Source organism: Cherax quadricarinatus, chromosome 59 (genome assembly GCF_038502225.1).
Source record: "Cherax quadricarinatus isolate ZL_2023a chromosome 59, ASM3850222v1, whole genome shotgun sequence".
In the NCBI taxonomy this organism is placed as follows: domain Eukaryota; kingdom Metazoa; phylum Arthropoda; class Malacostraca; order Decapoda; family Parastacidae; genus Cherax; species Cherax quadricarinatus.
Window position 1 is genome coordinate 8,693,400 of NC_091350.1, and position 20,912 is coordinate 8,714,311.

Below are 20,912 nucleotides of genomic sequence, written 5' to 3' on the forward strand. Positions count from 1 at the left end.
CTGCAAATCACCCAGAACAAAATCGTAAGATTCATCCTGGGGCTGGGACCAAGAGAGCATGTAGGCCAGGATGAATTACAGCAGTTGGATATGCTGAATGTTGAAGACAGTAAAACAACTGAAGCTAAATCATGTTTATAAATTTGCTCACAAACAGTGTCCAGAATATCTTGCTGTCAATTTTGTCAAGGTTGGGAACCAAAGCAATCATAGTACTAGGGGGAGGGAGCACAACTTTGTAGTACCCACAGTCAGTGGCCAGGCTTCAAACACCTTTTATTGTACAGCAATAAAGGAATGGAACAGACTGCCTGCACATGTCAAAGCCAGTCATAGCATGAACCAGTTCAAGAAGACTGCCAAAAGGTGTCTGATGAATGTAGCTACAGAAAGGGAAGGGAATGATTTTCTATTTTTTTAGCTAACATACGTGTAAATTTTTACCTTATTCCTAGTAATGACCCTCGTATTGTAGATAGACTTAATGACCCTCGTGTAGTAGATAGTCTTTTTAGTATGATAATAAGATGTATAAAGGCAAAGGGGACAAAAGAGAGTGCAAAAATTATAGGGGGATAAGTCTGTTGAGTATACCTGGTAAAGTGTATGGTAGTTATTATTGAAAGAATTAAGAGTAAGACTGAGAATAGGATAGCAGATGAACAAGGAGGCTTTAGGAAAGGTAGGGGGTATGTGGACCAGGTGTTTACAGTGAAACATATAAGTGAACAGTATTTAGATAAGGCTAAAGAGGTCTTTGTGGCATTTATGGATTTGGAAAAGGCATATGACAGGGTGGATAGGGGGGCAATGTGGCAGATGTTGCAGGTGTATGGTGTAGGAGGTAGGTTACTGAAAGCAGTGAAGAGTTTTTACGAGGATAGCGAGGCTCAAGTTAGAGTATGTAGGAAAGAGGGAAATTATTTCCCAGTAAAAGTAGGCCTTAGACAAGGATGTGTGTTGTCACCATGGTTGTTTAATATATTTATAGATGGGGTTGTAAGAGAAGTAAATGCGAGGGTCTTGGCAAGAGGCGTGGAGTTAAAAGATAAAGAATCACACATAAAGTGGGAGTTGTCACAGTTGCTCTTTGCTGATGACACTGTGCTCTTGGGAGATTCTGAAGAGAAGTTGCAGAGATTGGTGGATGAATTTGGTAGGGTGTGCAAAAGAAGAAAATTAAAAGTGAATACAGGAAAGAGTAAGGTTATGAGGATAACAAAAAGATTAGGTGATGGAAGATTGGATATCAGATTGCAGGGAGAGAGTATGGAGGAGGTGAATGTATTCAGATATTTGGGAGTGGACGTGTCAGCGGATGGGTCTATGAAAGATGAGGTGAATCATAGAATTGATGAGGGGAAAAGGGTGAGTGGTGCACTTAGGAGTCTGTGTAGACAAAGAACTTTGTCCTTGGAGGCAAAGAGGGGAATGTATGAGAGTATAGTTTTTACCAACGCTCTTACATGGGTGTGAAGCATGGGTGATGAATGTTGCAGCGAGGAGAAGGCTGGAGGCAGTGGAGATGTCATGTCTGAGGGCAATGTGTGGTGTGAATATAATGCAGAGAATTCGTAGTTTGGAAGTTAGGAGGAGGTGTGGGATTACCAAAACTGTTGTCCAGAGGGCTGAGGAAGGGTTGTTGAGGTGGTTCGGACATGTAGAAAGAATGGAGCGAAACAGAATGACTTCAAGAGTGTATCAGTCTGTAGTGGAAGGAAGGCGGGGTAGGGGTCGGCCTAGGAAAGGTTGGAGGGAGGGGGTAAAGGAGGTTTTGTGTGCGAGGGGCTTGGACTTCCAGCAGGCATGCATGAGCGTGTGTGATAGGAGTGAATGGAGACAAATGGTTTTTAATACTTGACGTGCTGTTGGAGTGTGAGCAAAGTAACATTTATGAAGGGGTTCAGGGAAACTGGCAGGCCGGACATGAGTTCTGGAGATGGGAAGTACAGTGCCTGCACTCTGAAGGAGGGGTGTTAATGTTGCAGTTTAAAAACTGTAGTGTAAAGCACCCTTCTGGCAAGACAGTGATGGAGTGAATGATGGTGAAAGTGTTTCTTTTTCGGGCCACCCTGCCTTGGTGGGAATCGGCCAGTGTGATAATAAAATAATAAAACTAATAAGATGTTATCTTCATTGTAGAATAATAAGAAAATATTATAACCTTTATATTATAATAATAAGGTAAAAGGACCCCAATGGAAATAAGTCACTGTGTCTGACTTTTTTGGGTTATCCTAGGTTCTCTACACATATGCTGCTATGTATGATAATTCTATGTAACTGTATTTGTGTATACCTGAATAAACTTACTTACTTACCAGTCCACTAACACCCGGGTACCCCTTTACTGATGGGTGAACATAGACAACAGGTGTAAAGAAACACGCCCAGTGTTTCTACCCTGGCTGGGAATCGAATATTTACCAAAAATCATATATGGCAAGCCCAAGCCAGGTACTAGAAATAAGCCACTTTGTCTGACTTTTTTGGGTTATCCTAAGTTCTCTATACATATACTGCTATGTATGATAATCTGTTTAGAGAATATAGCTTTTTTGTTTCAGTATTGTGGTGCAGTACGAGCGAATATCAGTTAGCCTTGTGCTATACTCTGTTTTCTCTTATATGAGCTCCCAAGACAGGGATAGGAGAATGGTACATGTACAGTACATCCACACTTACTACTGTGCAATCTACATCTACAGGACCTTAAACTCCAATATCAACCTTGACCTAAAACGCTTTCTTGATAGTTGTGACAGAACCCACAGGCATAACACCAGACACAAACATCTCTACGACATTCCCCGTGTCCGACTAAACCTTCACAAAAATTCAATGTATGTCAAAGGCCCTAAAATCTGGAACACCCTACCTGAGAACTCTAGAACTGCAGACACATTCATCACCTTCAAAACTACCATTAGAAAACATCTTATCTCCCTGATACACCCCATCAACTAACTACACGAATACCACCTGGTGGTTCACACTTACACTCACTCACCCATTTGACCATAAACAGAAATATTAATCTCAATCTTAAAATAATGAATCCTATGATACTCCAATACTGAAACTATGTACTGTGCCAAAACAAAAGCGTTCACATTGCTAAACTCACAAACTAGTATTTAGTCACTTAGCCATAATACCAACTTACCTCATAATTTGTAATATTTTAAAATAAAGAATTAAACTAAGTCTGCCCAAAATGCCTAGCCATGCTAGGTGTTCTAGTGGTACACTCTGTAATCATTATTTAACTACATGTAAACCACACAATAACCAAATTCTGTAAATTCAACATTGTAATCCTTATAGAGAATAAACTTTGAATTTGAATTAATCCGTTCCTGAGAGCTCATCGTATGCGAAAATTATCGTGAGGTGAATTAATTTTCCCCATAAGAAATAATGGAAATCAAATTAATCCATGCAAGACACCCAAAAGTATGAAAAAAAAAGTTTTACCACATGAAATATTAAGTTTAATGCACACAGACTGAAGAAGACATGCACTGTTAGTAGTACTCTACTAACAATAGAATACATGACACTTACCTTTAATGAAGATCTTTCATAGGCTTATGTCCTGGGAGTGCCTTTTCCTCCTGAGTAATGTAGGTCCTGCTTGGCTATTTCTTCCAAAACAGGCCTGTTTCGTCGCAATTAAACACTTGTTCAGGTTTAAATTCTTCACTGTCTATGTAATCCTTGAATTCCTTCACATATTTTTCAGCTGCTTTTTGGTCTGAACTGGCATCCTCACCATGCCTAATCACACTGTATACCACTACGATTCTTAAATCTTTCAAACCAACCTTTGCTGGCCTTAAATTCTTGGGGCCCATGGTGACTTATTTTGCAGAAACAAGCACCAAAAGCACTGTGATAATATGGAATGTACCGAATGTATGCTTAGATGCAAGCACACTGGCTGGCTTGTAAATGCTGGCACGCATGGGGACGCGTCCCAGACGAATCGCATGTGGCAGGTTTTATAACGAGTGGCGAGGCAAAATTTTTGCATTAAAATGTATCGTATACCGGATTTAACGTATACTGATGCCATTGAATGCCAGGGTTCCACTGTACTTGTATCCCCATATCCTCTTCGTACCTCTGTCGAACCGCTCAGTATTATGCCAAATACGTATTAATTCTGGAGTACAGTGGACCCTCGGTTATCGGCCGTTCTGCTTATCAACTGGTTTTTTGGCTTCCAGTTATTGGCTGTCATTTCGCTTATCGGCCGTATTGGACGTGTCCACCTGCCAGCTGCTCGCTTGTTCGTCAGTCAATCTGGCTATGTCTCTGGGTGAGTGAGGACACTTCTGTTCATTCATCCAAACATCAAGGAAGCTAATGTTGTGAAAGGGAGTTTAGCAGGGAGGCAGGAAGTGTAGTAGGCAGGCAGGGAGTGTAGCAGGGAGGCAGGACCCCAATGGAAATAAGTTACTGTGACTTTTTTGGGTTATCCTAGGTTCTGTACACACATGCTGTGGAAGGGAGGCAGGGAGTGTAGTGGGGAGGCAGGAAGTGTAGTATGGAGGGAGGGAGTGTAGCAGGGAAACAGGGAGTGTGGAAGGGAGGCAGGGAGTGTGGAAGGGAGGCAGGGAGTGTAGCAGGCAGGCAGGGAGGGAGTGTAGCATGCAGGCAGGGAGGGAGTGTAGCAGGCAGGCAGGCAGGCAGGGAGTATAGCAGATAGGCAGGCAGGCAGGGAGTATAGCAGATAGGCAGGCAGGGTAGTGGGGAGGCAAGAAGTGTAGCATGGAGGCAGGGAGTATAGCAGAGAGGGAGTGTAGCAGGCAGGCAGGCAGGGAGGGAGGGAGTGTAGTGGGGAGGCAGGGAGTGTAGGAGGAAGGCAGGGAGTGTAGGAGGAAGGCAGGGAGTGTAGGAGGAAGGCAGGGAGTGTAGGAGGAAGGCAGGGAGTGTAGCAGGGAAACAGGAAGTGTAGCAGGCTGGCAGGGAAGTAACCCCAGAGTGGGCTTTGATACCTGAAGTCCTTATGGAGGGGGATTCCCCTTCCGAACAATAATCAGTCCTCCCTCTCTCCTCCTCCCTGTCTTCCATAAGCCAACAAAAGTCTTCAATAAAGGTATGTAATAGTGATTTAAATGTTCATTTATTTTATTTAGTTCTCATTGTATTGTATGTGTAAAACTATAATTAATCTTTAAAAAAATGTATTTTTTGTTAATATTTTTGGGTGTCTGGAACGGATTAATTGTATTTACATTAATTCTTATGGGAAACATTATTTAGGTTGTGGGCCATTTCAGTTTTAGGCCAACCTTCTGGAACGGATTACGACCAATAACTGAGGGTCCACTGTATACGTATAGTATAACATATTTTTGTTATTTATATTGTTTATTATATCATAATAGATCAATTGTGATAGGTAAATAAGCCGTAGTGTTGGTATTAGCGTAATAATAAAGCATATTCTCCTGCATCAGGAGACTGAGCTCGTGGCAACTGACAGTGGCTTCAAAGCCACCTTATCTTTTATGGACAATGTACTGTGTATGTGCTTTACACAACGAGAAGCACTTCTTTTATTAGTTGGAACCATGGCTAGGGCTGAAAGTAAGCAGGTTATAACAATAAATGGAGAAAAAGAAATTAGAATGACTTGTGCAGCAAGTAGCACCACCAAAGAGTACAGCAGGTTGGTGTGGCGACCCTGGAAATTTGAAATTATGCTAGCCGAAATTAGTGCCGAATAACTGATGGAACCGGGTAACTGATTGCCGGATTTGTGATGGCGGACCTGTACTTATTTTACATGATGGTAGGATTGCTGGTATCTTTCCTCCGTCTCGTAAGCATGCAAGATTTCGAGTACGTCTTGCTACCTCTACTTACACTTAGGTCATACTACACATACATATACATGTACAAGCATAGATATATATGCACAGCCCTCTGGGTTTTCTTCTATTTTCTTACTAGTTCTTGTTATTGTTTATTTTCTCTTATCTCCATGTTTATTTCCTCTTATCTCCATGGGGAAGTGGAACAGAATTCTCCCTCAATAAGCCATGCCTGTTTTAAGAGGCGACTAAAATGCCGGGAGCAAGGGGCTAGTAATCCCTTCTCCTGTATAAGTTATTAAATTTAAAAAAGGAAACTTTTGTTTCTCTTTTTGGGCCACCCCGCCTTGGTGGGATATGGCCGGTTTGTTGAAATACAAATACAAATATTTATTTCCTTGTAAAGCTTACAATGTGTGGTTTACATATTACAAGATTTTAAATACAAAGACGACCACTATTGTGCCACTATTGAGTCCTTTGGGTGGGTGTAGGTGGAAATTATGGGGGAATTACAGATAACTATAAGTCTATATTGTTTTGGATGTGTTCATGATAGAAAGATTTTAATACATGAATATATAATGTGCAATTAGACAAAATAGGTATCAAAGGTTAGAGAGGTAAGAGGTAAGGGACTTTCTATCATAATTAAAATATTCATTCTAATAAAATATTAAAATGTTAATTTGTATTCATGCCAAAATACTCTTGTGTATTGAATATACAGTGTTGTATAATTCAAATAATGTTGAAAATATGCATAGTCCTATACTCACAATAAGAACACACACATTTCCTTTGCAGTGGTAAACATGGAAGATCGCATTGGTAATTTTGAAATTGGTAAAGAGTTTGATTCACTTTTGATCGACTTCGAGGTTCCTAGGTCACCTCTGGACATCTTTGACAAGGTAATGAAAGCCTATATACTATATATATTATTGTTACATACATTGTACAACTGAAAAAGTATTACAGGTAGTACATATTGCATGACTTCTATATATACTGTAATAGATTTCTTTAAGAATATTTTACATTAAAATAGTGTTTTATATACATATTAACACTGCCAGTTTTATAAAAAAAATAGTATATGGTTAATTTTATTGGTTACTAAATGGTAAGGGAGTAAAAAATTAGCACATGGTTTTTTTTTTTTTTTTTTTTTTTTGCATGATCATGATACAGAAGACTTCCTCATCTCACAGTGAAATAGCCTGTTGAGCAAATGAACTCGGTTAAAACTGGAAGGAAGATGTTAGATGGAGGTGGAGGTACTGGAAAGATGGAGAGAATACTTTGATGAGTTGCAGAATGTTTGTGATAAAGAGTCAGTAATTTCATGCATGGAGCAAGGAGGGAAGCTTTGTATATGAGTGAGGAAGAGCCTGAGGTGATTGTAAGGAAAGTGAGGCACAGGGCAGAATGACGGGGTAAATCAGTTGGGATGAACGAGATTATGACGCATGTTAAAAGCAGATGGGATAGTGTTGGAGTGGTTGGCATGTTTAACATGCATGAAGGAAAAGAAGATACCAAAGGATTGGTAGAGATCATGCGTTGTTCCCTTGTATAAAGTAAAAGGGGACAGAGAATGGAAGAATTATAGGGAGTTGCACCTGTTGAACGTACAGTAGGGCTCCAGCTTAAGACATTAATACATTCTTGAAAATTCATCTTTAGCAGATTATTCAGCACTCGGGACCTATTTTCCCATAAGAAATAATGTCAGGTGGAAATAATGTGTTCTTGAATTCTAATTCTCAATCTAATTTGTCAATTTTTTCCCCTCGTGATTTTTTTTGCCCAATCTTTTACCTTCAGTATGCTTTTTATATTGCACATACATCATCTCAAAGGCTATAGATTTTCTTTTCTTTGGCACTTGAGAATCACCACCACTACTCGTGCACTTTCCATTCATGATGTACAATAGTTTTTCAAGGTAGATTCTCAAAATATATACAGACATGGAGGCAAGAGTAAACAAAGCCTTGTTAAATGTTTACTTCCAAAGAGTCGCTCATCTGCACAGAGATGCTGACCACAAATGATGTAGTTGAAGTTCTAACAGTAAGGATCAAGAACCAAAACCTAGTCATCGTGGTTGTATATAAGCCACCAGATGCAACCTCCCAACAGTTCAAGGAACAGCTACTGAAAATTTATTACTGTCTGGAAAGTCTTCAAGATCCATCCCCAAACATCTAATTGCTTGGTGATTTCAACCTTAAGACATACAGAATGGAAGAATGTAGCAAATAATGTTATAGCAGAAACATTCCCTGGAGGCAGTGCAGATGAAAGGTCACACACATGAGCTACTTAATCTCTGCGATAAACACACCCTAAGTCAGCAGGTAGTGGAGCCAGCAAGACTGGAAAACACACTTGACCTTATCTTCACAAATAATGAGGACCTGTTAAGAAACATGACACAAAACAAGACTAATTCCGATCACAATCTAATTGAAGTTCAGACTTGCATGCACAGGAGTCCTGATCAGCAAAATGCATGTAGCTATGAAGGTGTCTTCACCAAATACAACTTCAACAACAACATATCAACTTGGACTAGGTAAACCATGTCTTAAATGAAACCTATTGGGAAGATATCCTAAATAACATGGATGCAAACCAGTGCCCTGAAAGGATCAACTTCCTGGCAGCTGAAGCATGTTCAAGACATATTTCCCTAAGTAAGAAGAAGTAAACTGGAGAGAGAAAGACTTTTCATGTGCCAAAAACAAGGCAAATACGACATCTAGTATTGGGCCCTTGCTCAAACAAGATGGGACTTACACAGATGACGACAAAGAAATGAGTGAGATACTGAAATCCCAGTGTGACTGTGTTTAGCGAGCCACTAATCAGTCTAAAGATCGACAGTCCAAATGATTTTTTCATGAATGAGCCTCAAAACTCCATCAGTGTATGCCAGATTTCTGACATTACCTGAACTCTGATAGGCTTTGAGAAAGCCATTGACAACATGCCCATACACTCAGCCCCAGGCCCAGACTTCTGGAACTCTGTGTTCATTAAGAACTGCAAGAAACCTCTTTCGTGTGCCCTAAATATACTATGAAGAAGGAGCTTAGACATGGGTGAAATTCCAGTCACTAAAAACAATGGATATAGCCCCACTCCATAAAGGTGGCCGCAAAGCATTAGCTAAGAACTATAGACCAATAGCTTTAATGTCCCACATCATAAAAATCTTTGAGAGTGCTAAGAAGCATGATTGAAGACCACTTGGATTCCCAAAAACTGCACAATCCAGGGCAACGTGGGTTCATAGCAGGTCACTCCTGCCTCTCGCAATTACTGGACCACTATGATGTGGCCTTTGATGCACTGGAAGAAAAACAGAATGCAGATGTAAAAAATACAGACTTTGCAAAAGCCTTTGACAAGTGTGATCATGGCATAATAATGCACAAAATATGTGCTGAAGGAATAACTGGCAAAGTAGGGAGATGGATCTTCAACTTTCTAACCAATTGAACACAGAGTTAAATTGGAAGCTGTCAGTCAAAAGCTCTGTTCCACAAGGCACAGTACACCCCTCTATCCTGTTCCTCAGCCTCATATCAGATATAGACAGAGATGTAATTCACAGCACCATGCATCCTTTGCAGACAATACTAGGATCTGCATGAGACTGTTGTCTATTGAGGACATAAACCAAATTGCCGAATGGCCAATGGAAAAAAATATGATGTTCAATAAGGACAAATTCCAGCTACTCTGTTGTGAAAAACTGGAGGAGATAATAACTAGAACTGAATATACCACAAACTCTGATCATATAATAGTGAAAAAATAACGTGAGGGACCTGGAAGTGGTAATGTCTGAGGATCTCTTTTAAGGATCACAACAGTGCCATGATCACAACTGCAAAGAAAATGATATGATGGATAATGAGAATGTTCAAAACAAGAGATTTCAAGCCAGTGATGATCCTTTTCAAATCACTTGTTCTCTCTAGGCTGGAATATTGCTGTGCATTAACATCTCCTTTCAAAACAGGTGAAATTGCAGATTTAGAGAGTGTACAGAGAACCTTTACTGCACATATAAGTTCTATCAAACTCCGCAACTACTGGGAATGCTTGGAAACATTGACTTGTACTTGCTGGAATGCAGGCGAGAGATGTATCATAATCTAAATGGAAAATCCTAGAAGGAATGGTCCCAAATCTGCACACACAAATTACTCCTTGTGATAGTAAGACTGGGCAGGTGGTGCAAAATACCCCCAATGAAAAGTAGGGGTGCCATTGGTACACTAAGAGAAAACACAATAAGTGTCTGGGGCCCAAGACTGTTCAGCTGCCTTCCACCATGCATAAGGAGAATTACCAATAGGCCCCTGGCTGCCTTCAAGAGAGAGCTGGAGATACGTACTTAGTCGGTGCTGGATCAGCTGGGCTGTGGTTCGTGTGTTGGACTACATGCGGCCAGCAATAACAGCCTGGTTGATCAGGCCCTGATCCAACAGGAGGCCTGGTCATGGACCGGGTCACGGGGGGCATTGATCTATGGAATACTCTAGGTAGACTCCAGGTAGCCACCAACCTAGGCACTGCCGTCCACAAACTCCTCTTCGCCACCATAGTTAATTGTCACCTTCGAAAGTGTGGGTCACTTGTTAGTATTAAATTAAAAAATTGGATCCAAAATGCCAATGTCGTAAGTTTGAAACCTTGTAACTCAGAAAAAAGTAAGTCTGGGCCCTACTACATTGGGGCTAAACAAAAAGTAGGACTGCAGAGCAGCAGGGAGGATTTAGGAAGGATAGGGGATGTGTAGACAAAGTATGTGCATTTAAACATACCAGTGAGCAGTATTTGAATAAGGGTAAAGAGCTGTTTGTTGCATACAGTATATGGATTTAGAAAGAGCATATAATAGTGTGGATAGGAAAACTGTGTGACTGACATATGGAATAGGAGATAGCTAAGAGGCTTTATGCAGAGGCTCAGGTTAGGGTATGAAGGAAGGAGGGGACTATTTCCCAGTGACACCAGGACTTGCAGGGATGCTTGATGTCACTGAGTGTTTAATATACTGTATTTACAAATGTGGTTGTAAAAGTGAATGCTAAGGTGATAGGAAAGAGTGCGAGATTAAAAGATACAAAGTGGGAGTTATCACAGTTGTTGCTCTTAGCTGATGACAGTTCTTTTGGGGGATTCTGAAGCTATGTTAGAAAGACTGGACAAATTTGGGTTGCTATGTAAAAGAAGGAAATTAAATGAATGTAGAAAAGAGCAAGGTTATGAGAGCAACAGCCTATTAAATTGGAGGAAGCAAGTATGGAGGAAGTGGATGTATTCAGATATTTGGTAGTGGAAATGTCAGCAGATGGGAGTATGATAGATTAAGTGAACCATAGAATAGGGAGGGGGAGGGAGGGGGGTGGCATGTTGAGGCATCATTGGAAAGTAGTTTGTATGGGGGCAAAAAAAAAAAAAAAAAAAGGGGGGGGGGATGTACCAGAGTGTAGGAAACATTCATTATCACTCCTTCAGTAACTGTCTTGCCATGTGTGCATAAGCCTCACAGTTCATGATTATCACAAGTACTGTATTATTTAGTAGTACCTGTAGTAGTAATTACAGTCTGTACAGTATTAATACTTTATAATGTCTTCTCTTGCCTCAGGATACACTGGAGGACAAGATCCATAAGTTCCTTTACAATGGTGATGATCGCAACATTGTTCAGGTATATGTGGCTGGCCGGTGTGTCATCAACAACAAAAACTGTACGTGAAATAACATTAGCTGTCTATTGAGCCATTCACAATGGCTCTGCTGTAGACCTTAAATGTACTGTAGATTTTCTTAAGATTTAAGAGCTTCAGACCTGTCTGACATCCTTTGAATCATTAATAGATATTGTTAATTATTATTACCAGACAATGCTGTATTTTCTGTGTTTCTTTTACTGGTATCTGCATTTATTTCATAAATTACACTTACCATCTGACTTTTATTTTATGCATAGTATAATGTGTAAATTATTAAGGAATTTGTTGCCATTGGAAATCTTTTAAAAAGGCAACTTCAGTCATGGCATTTCTCAGTTTATCCTTGGATTATTATTGCTGTATATTGAAGGGAAAGTGCTGGACCCTTAAGTCATAAAGCACCCAGAGAATGAGGAAGTCAAAAGGTTATCCAGTATGATCCAAGGAAGAGAAGGGTATCTCCAATTCCTTGGATTAAAAGCCCTTCAGTGTATTCCAGGCACTCCCTAGGATACCTAACTAACTGGCCAAGACAGGCAAATATTGAATAATAGTTTACTCCAACTTATTTTATTGTGATATTCACAACAATGCACCTAATTCTTTGGGCAGTGACAGATTAATGCCTACCTTACATGATATAATTATATTCATGGGAAAGCACTAAACCCATAAGAGTTGTACAGTGCCTGGGGAATAGGACTACCCTTTCCTTTGGATCAAAAGGAAGAGTAACCCCCAATTCCTTAGATAAAGAGTTCTTCACCAGTATCATCTTGAAGGACTTTAGAAAGAAAAACTTTTTTTTTTTTTTTTTTTTTTTTTTTTTTTTTTTTTTTTTTTTTTTTTTTTTTTTTTAAGATAAAACCAGCTGAGAAAATATGATTTATTTTATGAATTTCAATACAAAGTTATCTATAAATTTATTTCAAATATGGCATCACAGATTTAACATACAGAATTGATGTGCAGAGGAGCTGAAATAGTGTAACTAGCCTTCTCCAAGGGCTCCTTAGCCAAGGAATTGGAGTCTCCCTTCTCAGGATCAAACCTGCTTGCCTCCTATTTGGTAAATGGCCACAGATGCAACTGTGGTAATGAAAATAACCCTCGAAGCTATAATCTAGGTGAAGTAGAGCTTGGTCATACAGAATGTGAAAAAGACTTGGGAGTCATGGTAAGCAGAAATCTAAAGCCAAGACAGCAGTGCCTCAGTGTGCGCAACAAGGCCAACAGATTACTTGGATTTATCTCAAGAAGTATAAGTAACAGAAGTCCAAAAGTTATTTTACAGCTCTATACATCACTAGTGAGGCCTCATTTGGATTATGCTGCTCAGTTTTGGTCCCCTTACTACAGGATGGACATAGACTCATTAGAGAACATACAGAGAAGAATGACTTAAATGATTTACTGTGTAAGGAACCTCCCGTATGAAGATAGACTTAAAGCCTTAAATCTCCACTCTCTGGAGAGGCGTAGAATGAGGGGAGATATCATTGAAGTGTATAAGTGGATGACGGGCATAAACAAGGGAGACATTAATAAAGTACTGAGGGTGTCGAACCAGGTAAGAACCAGGAATAATGGATTTAAGTTGGATAAATTTAGATTTAGAAAGGACATAGGTAAGTACTGGTTTTCTAACAGAGTTGTAGATGCGTGAAACAGTCTTCCCAGTGGGGTGATAGAGGCTAGGACCTTGGGTAGCTTTAAGAAGAGACTGGACAAATATATGAGTGGGAGGGGCTGGGTTTGATTGGTGTTGGGGGGTGCGGGAGTTGTTTCTTGAGTAGCTTTAGGTAGATGTCGTTTTGATAAGGACCTGCCTCGTATGGGCCAGTAGGCCTTCTGCAGTGTTCCTACATTCTTATGTTCTTATTGTGACATTTTATTGTGGCAGTGTTAAGCTCTCCAGGAGCTTTGTTTTGAGAGTGAAACTTTGCCACAGTAAAATGTCACATTAGTTGCATTTGTGTCCATTTACCTAACATTTTGTTGGGAATTCTACCATTATTACTACTTCCTATTTTCCAGGTGCTGTATGACCCCTGTGGGTTTAGTGTTTCTCTGACTAACAATCTTTTCTAAGCTAGTTGAGTATTTCCCCTACAATAACAGCAGCATTTGTACAAACACCTTGGTTGGAGTCATCCAAGTGCTACTGTATCAGCTCATGGGGAGCTCAACCCCTACAAGTAATAATGTGCATGGTGAATGGGAGTTAATCTGGGTTGATCCAAAAAAGGGAAGGGTAGCTTCATTTCTTCAGTAATGAACCCTTTACTAAAATAAAGGTGCTCCTTTAAGGGTTGTTCTTTTATTCAAACTGAACATATTACCTGCATAAAATTCAGAGATTAGTTGCCAAAAAAAATAAAAACCTTGCATAACAACGGTTCACGACGGACTGAAACATTATATAGTTTCTTCCAAAATGTGAGAAAGTTATGTTGTTCTAGCAATGGTTTTGTGACTGGTTCTTAGAAAAGTATTGAATGTGAGACTACTGAACAATGCATGCAATTTTTTTTTCATTTAGAGTAAAAGAAATGATATTCTTATTGCTCCTTCACCACTGTTCTAAGAGTTTATATGTCAGATTCAACATTTTATCTTGTTAAATATGCACAAGTTAAGCTTATTTTGAATTGAAATGTCAGAATAGCTACTGCTAAAGTATATGTATATTCAGATATTGCCTACATAAAATGTTAGTGTATAAACAATATTCCAATTAATATATTCCCAATCTTTGATTTTTCATAATGCATGACTATTTGAACATTGCCATTACTTAACTCTAGACATTTCTTGACATTTTCTATACTTTCGATTAACTTTTACATCTTGCAGATATTTTAGCCTATTTCCTACTTTTCATATGGTGTGGTACTGACCAGGAAAGGATAGAAAAATAATACTGTATAGGGAAAAAGGAGTCGTGAAACAGTGACGCCTAGCTTTTCCAATATGGTTGTACTCCTATAAAGCAAAAATTGTGTTTCTGTTAATTTGTGGGATCATCAAACCTGCTTCTGGCCTCCTAAAACAGAAAATAAACACTATAACAATGAAAACTGTTAAAAACAGGAAATTAAAGGTATGTATATGTTTGCTGAATGTAAGTAGAGAATTTGTAAGTTCTACAACTTTATAAGCAAATAAATGAAGAAATTTGACATTGAGCATTGCTGTTATCCTGGATCACTTAAATTCCCTCTCAAACCTCTTAATTAAACCAAAGAAATAAAACTCTGTAAATACTTTATTTTGCACCCAACCTAGCATGGAAATCTAACCTCACAAAAATTTACAAGACTTTTTTAAATTTGGTTATTTATACAGGCGAAGGGGTTACTAACCCCTTGCTCCCAACATTTTAGTTGCCTCTTAGGACATACATGGCTTGTTGTGTTTTAAATACATTAGGCATTAAATATATATTTTTACATTGATTTTATAACTTAAAATTCAAAATTATATACTATGCTACAAAGAAGGTTATGAACATCATAGGTAAAGTATATTAAAAAACAAAAGTACTGTAAATGGAATTACAGTACTTTTTTCTTTGTCCTTCCTTATATTCAGTACATAAAAGTTAACTCCCTTGGTAGATCTGTTATTGTATAATAAACAATATAATTTGCATAAAATAAACATTTTCTGTAAGATTAATCCAGAGAATATATATATGCACAAAATATGCAGGGATTGGTAACCTATTATTTTATATTGTACAGTATTTGAACTATGTAGGAGACAGTCCCCTCAAAAAAATTTTTAAGAAAAATACAGTAGTAGACCTTGGTTCAACAGACAATGTGAGGAACAATGCCAGGTTTAAGAAGGCAGGAAAAATGCAGAACAAAAATAAGGTGGAAAAAAAAAAATCAGGAGGGCCACAGAAAAATGTCAGTGGAAAGCAATATGATCACTTTCAAAATAAGTTTCATTAGTTACTCCTGTATAATGCCAGGAAAGTCTCCAAGGAACTAGTGATTCCATGAAGTATTTACTACTGAACAAATACTGGAAAGAGGAACAAATAGTGGTGACAGAATACATGAAACAGCAAATGGCATTAGTTATGAAAATGGCAATGTTGCAGATTAAATGGAGATAGGCAACACCCTTAGGAAGCCATAATCTAGGATTTACAACACTACAACGAGGTGGGAGAAATTGAATAAAAATGGAAAACTATTGCAATACCAATTGAAAAAAAAACAGGAACAATGCCAAAGAATAGACAAAGATGAAGTAAGATTTTATGGTGATAATGTTTCACTAAGTAGAGCCTTCATAAAACTGTACATAGAACAAAAAATTATCACACTATAAACTTGCTCTGCCCATCTTTTCATTAATCAACAGTATGCCTTTAAACAGGCAAAATGCTCTAATGCACCAGCATCCCTCACATATACATTTGGTTAAGTGACAAAAGAAATTAATAATGGTAAACTACTTGAAGAGTAAAGGCTAAACAGTATGGGTTTGCAGAAGGAAAATCATTCTTTACCTACTTAGAGATGTATGATTGGATGATAGTACTAGGTTGGGGCAAGCTACATACTGTGTTACTAGATTGTCAGAAAGCTTTTAATAATGTGCATCACAGATTACTAAATAACAAATATGATGAACAGGTGGGGATATCAGGAAGGGTAAGTTATATTATTGGTTAAAAGTGCTGTACCCAATAAATGGAAAGCAGTCAGTGTGATAGATATCAGAATAGAAAGAAGTAAAATGCAAGTTTTCCAAGGATTAATTCCTGGAGACAAACTTCTTCAGTTAACTAGAGATCAATTTCTATATCTTAATATTTTCAGAATAAATGAAAAATGGAAAATTCCTGAAGGATTTATCTAAGTGGTTACTAAAACTTCAACATTAAAAAAAAAAAAAATGCCAATTGATAAGGATGGGAGGAAGAGAAAGGAAGAAAGTGGCTATTATTGCCAGAAAGGAAGGACCTGAGGGTAGGCAAAAGTACTGAATTAGTCACTAGACTTTTGCATAAAGATATCAGCAATTAAGATTTCATATCCCCATAAAATGGCAAAATAAGAAGGCACAGCTACAAGCTAAGAAAGATGAGCTGCCAGAAGGATACTAGAAAGTTTTTCTATGCAAACAATGTTAACCCTTTCAGGGTCCGTGCCGTAGATCTACGCCATGAGCTCAGCTCACTCTGATAAGCTGTGAGCAGTAAATTTGGGCCTAGGTAGGAGAGAATACATCTGTGGTATGTGTGCACCACATAAAACAAATCCTGCAGCACACAGTGCATGAGAGAAAGAAAACTGAGACAGTAATTTTCGATTAAAACAGCAACTTTGCAGTGTTTTTTTGTATGTTTTTTACAGTTGTATTTGCGATTTCTTGGTCTCATTTGATAGAATGGAAGATATATTACAGAAATAGAGATAATTTTGATTGGTTTTAGTACTGAAAATGGCTTGAAACTGAGCTCAAAGCAGCGGAAATGTTAAATTTTTTTCGATGTTCAAGAGTAAACAAACAACCTCACACGTCTAATACACACCAGGTGGTGGGTCTAACATACGTTCACAAATGTGGTGATATTATTTATACAATTATTACAATATTGCATGACAGTAAATCTTCTATTTTTTGGTTTGAATAAAAATTCATTATGTGAATTAAAAATCAAAATGGAATTCATTTGTAAAGCCTGAAAACATTACTAATGAACAGAGGAAATGTTAGTTTAGTGCCAGGAATGTCTGCATTGTTTATTCTGGACCCTATTTTGAAATTGGAATATTTTGAACTTTGCACTATATTGGCCAAATTACCAATTTCCAATCACTTTATTTTTGTAGTTGAAACAGTTGAGTTGGCAATTTCTTGTGCTCAATCGATAGAATATAAGTAATACTAGTGAAATAGCTAAGAATTTGGTCGACTGGAATAAGGTAATTGGCCTAAAATCGGAGTCAAAGTCGGCAAAATCGCCGATGTATAAGTATCACTGACACATCAAAATTCGCAAGAGCATAATTTCGTCAGTTTTCCACCAAATTTCATACTTTTTGTTTTATTACCTTCAGAAAAAGATTCTCTACCATTTCACAAGAAAAAATAACAAAATTATTTTTTGAAAATTCTTGGACACTTTGAAATTTGGCCTCTGGACCCTGAAAGGGTTAAACAATAAAATAATTTAAAAAAAGATGGCAAGTGATGCAGCCTCTAGAAATTTCACAATAGATCATATACTCTAAGCTTATGTAATATTAGCAAACATAAAATGGCTTTGATACCTCAACAGTGAGTCTTGCAGGATATACACATACCACTAGTCACTGAGGTAAAGGACCTGAGTTATGAGAACAGACCAAGACTAAATTTTCACAGAGAAACAAAGGCCAGGAGGAGACGTGGTCACAACATACAACATAGTAAAAGGTAATGGCATGGATAGTGCTGAAATGGGGTAGGGGGACCAGGACAAGGGTAACTAAATACCAGAATCAGTGATTATACTGTATAAGGAAATGTGCAACAAGAGTGGCAAATGGAATGCACTAGTTGTTTGATTATATTTACAGGCCCCTGGACTACACTAAGGTCTTGAAGGTTGCATGCCATCTGTACACCACCAGTCAAGGATATTTTAATTCCTAAATTTATTTTTATTTATTAACACATCGGCCAATTCCCACCAAGGCAGGGTGGCCGGAAAAAAAAAAAACTTTCATCATTCACTCCATCACTGTCTTGCCAGAGGGGTGCTTTACACTACAGTTGTAAAACTGCAACATTAATCCTCCTCCTTCAGAGTGTAGACACTGTACCTCCTATCTCCAGGACTCAAGTCCAGCCTGCCGGTTTCCCTGAATCCCTTCATAAATGTTACTTTGCTCACACTCCAACAGCACGTCAAGTATTACAATCCTAAATGCAAATTCAAATTTAAATAAAACTAAAATCATGTGGTTGGCAGAAGCATCACACTGATCAATTAATAGTTAACATACATGACCCAGCAGCCATGGTTCAATCCCCATACACATGAACACAAGTGTTTATTAAATATATTGCATTAACTGCACTTAAAAATGCACTGAATACTGTATGTAGTTATATTTTTGTAATTTATTTCATTAATACATACTATGTTGTATGCAAACATACAACTAAAAATTAATGGGCCAAAAATTCATTTACATATTTGTTTTAAGATCACAGCAATGCAACAATAGCTGAGCTCACTGATATCTATCTACAAATATTATATACGTATACTAGTCACCTGAGAGTAACTGAGTTTATACAAAGTAACTAGGACCTTCTATACTTGAAGTAGAAGTTCCTTCAGCACTCTCCTGTTCCTCTTCCAATTGATTAATCAATATTTCCTCTTTGCCATAAGTTTCTGGTAGGAACCTGGAAAAAAAATAATCATACAGAATATTATTTATTTTATTATCACACTGGCCGATTCCCACCAAGGCAGGGTGGCCCGAAAAAGAAAAACTTTCACCATCATTCACTCCATCACTGTCTTGCCAGAAGGGTGCTTTACACTACAGTTTTTAAACTGCAACATTAACACCCCTCCTTCAGAGTGCAGGCACTGTACTTCCCATCTCCAGGACTCAAGTCCGGCCTGCCGGTTTCCCTGAACCCCTTCATAAATGTTACTTTGCTCACACTCCAACAGCACGTCAAGTATTAAAAACCATTTGTCTCCATTCACTCCTATCAAACACGCTCACGCATGCCTGCTGGAAGTCCAAACCCCTCGCACACAAAACCTCCTTTACCCCCTCCCTCCAACCTTTCCTAGGCCGACCCCTACCCCGCCTTCCTTCCACTACAGACTGATACACTCTTGAAGTCATTCTGTTTCGCTCCATTCTCTCTACATGTCTGAACCACCTCAACAACCCTTCCTCAGCCCTCTGGACAACAGTTTTGGTAATCCCGCACCTCCTCCTAACTTCCAAACTACGAATTCTCTGCATTATATTCACACCACACATTGCCCTCAGACATGACATCTCCACTGCCTCCAGCCTTCTCCTCGCTGCAACATTCATCACCCATGCTTCACACCCATGTAAGAGTGTTGGTAAAAACTATACTCTCATACATTCCCCTCTTTGCCTCCAAGGACAAAGTTCTTTGTCTCCACAGACTCCTAAGTGCACCACTCTGTATGGCCCTTGTGGCTTAGCGCTTCTTTTTGATTATAATAATAATAATAATAATAATAATTTATCCTCATAACCTTACTCTTTCCTGTATTCACTTTTAATTTTCTTCTTTTGCACACCCTACCAAATTCATCCACCAATCTCTGCAACTTCTCTTTAGAATCTCCCAAGAGCACAGTGTCATCAGCAAAGAGCAACTGTGACAACTCCCACTTTGTGTGATTCTTTATCTTTTAACTCCACGCCTCTTGCTAGCAGGTAACAAACCAACTGTTATCATATAAATGGTATACATAAGAAAGAAGAAACACTGCAACAGGCCTACTGGCCTATGCAAGGCACGTCCAATTCTCCCACCAGCTTAAGCCAATGCCTAGTGAGGTCAGATACGTCACTTAAGGGAGGAGCATGGCATCCGACCTAGTAGCACAAGCTAGTCAGGTCCAACTCACACCCACCCACACCCTCTCATGCATTTATCCAGCCTATTTTTAAAACTACACAATGTCTTAGCTTCTATGACGGTACTTGGGAGTTTGTTCCACTCATCCACAACTCTATTACCAAACCAGTGCTTTCCTATATCCTTCCTGAACCTGAATTTTTCCAATTTAAAACCATTGCTGTGAGTCCTGTCTACGTTAGATATTTTTAGCATGCTATTTACATCCCCTTTATTAATTCCTGTTTTCCATTTATACACCTCAATCATATCTCCCCTAATTCTATGCCTTTCTAGAGTGCAGATTCAGGGCCCTCAGTCTATCCTCATGGGGAAGATTTCTGATAAATGGGATCAACTTCGTCATCCTCCTTTGTACGTTTTCCAGTGCATTTATATCCATTCTGTAATATGGTCACCAAAACTGTGCAGCAAATCTAAATGAGGCCTAACCAAAGATATATAGAGTTGAAGAACAACCTGAGGACTTCTATTATTTATACTTCTTGCTATGAAGCCATGGATTCTGTTACCTTTATTGTGAACACTTATGCACTGTTGTCTTGGTTTCAGATTACTGCTAACCAGAACTCCTAAATCCTTTTTGCAATCCGTAATATTAAGATCTACATTATTTAGTTTATATGTGGCACGGTTATTTTCCTGTTTAACATTTAGAACT

The 20,912-nt window shown here is 38.6% G+C and overlaps 2 protein-coding genes across 6 annotated transcripts in view; one reads left to right on the forward strand and one right to left on the reverse strand.

Annotated features, from left to right (window-relative positions):
- The window catches only part of LOC128698773 (guanine deaminase), a 131,481-nt gene that overhangs the window by 84,702 nt on the left and 25,867 nt on the right, over nucleotides 1–20,912 (forward strand). The window contains exons 9-11 of one of the 2 annotated variants that reach the window (XM_070097707.1): nucleotides 6,633–6,739; nucleotides 11,503–11,605; nucleotides 14,494–14,772. In XM_070097707.1, the coding sequence (XP_069953808.1) occupies nucleotides 6,633–6,739; nucleotides 11,503–11,605; nucleotides 14,494–14,495 (212 nt within the window). In that variant the 3' untranslated portion in view covers nucleotides 14,496–14,772. Of the gene's footprint in view, nucleotides 1–6,632; nucleotides 6,740–11,502; nucleotides 11,606–14,493; nucleotides 14,773–20,912 lie in introns of those variants that run through there. The other variant, XM_070097706.1, reaches the window with a different exon arrangement.
- The window catches only part of LOC128698771 (solute carrier family 2, facilitated glucose transporter member 5), a 92,636-nt gene continuing 86,649 nt past the window's right edge, over nucleotides 14,926–20,912 (reverse strand). For all 4 annotated transcript variants that reach the window (XM_070097705.1, XM_070097702.1, XM_070097703.1 and 1 more), the window contains one exon: nucleotides 14,926–19,015. In XM_070097705.1, the coding sequence (XP_069953806.1) occupies nucleotides 18,898–19,015 (118 nt within the window). In that variant the 3' untranslated portion in view covers nucleotides 14,926–18,897. The remainder of the gene's footprint in view (nucleotides 19,016–20,912) is intronic.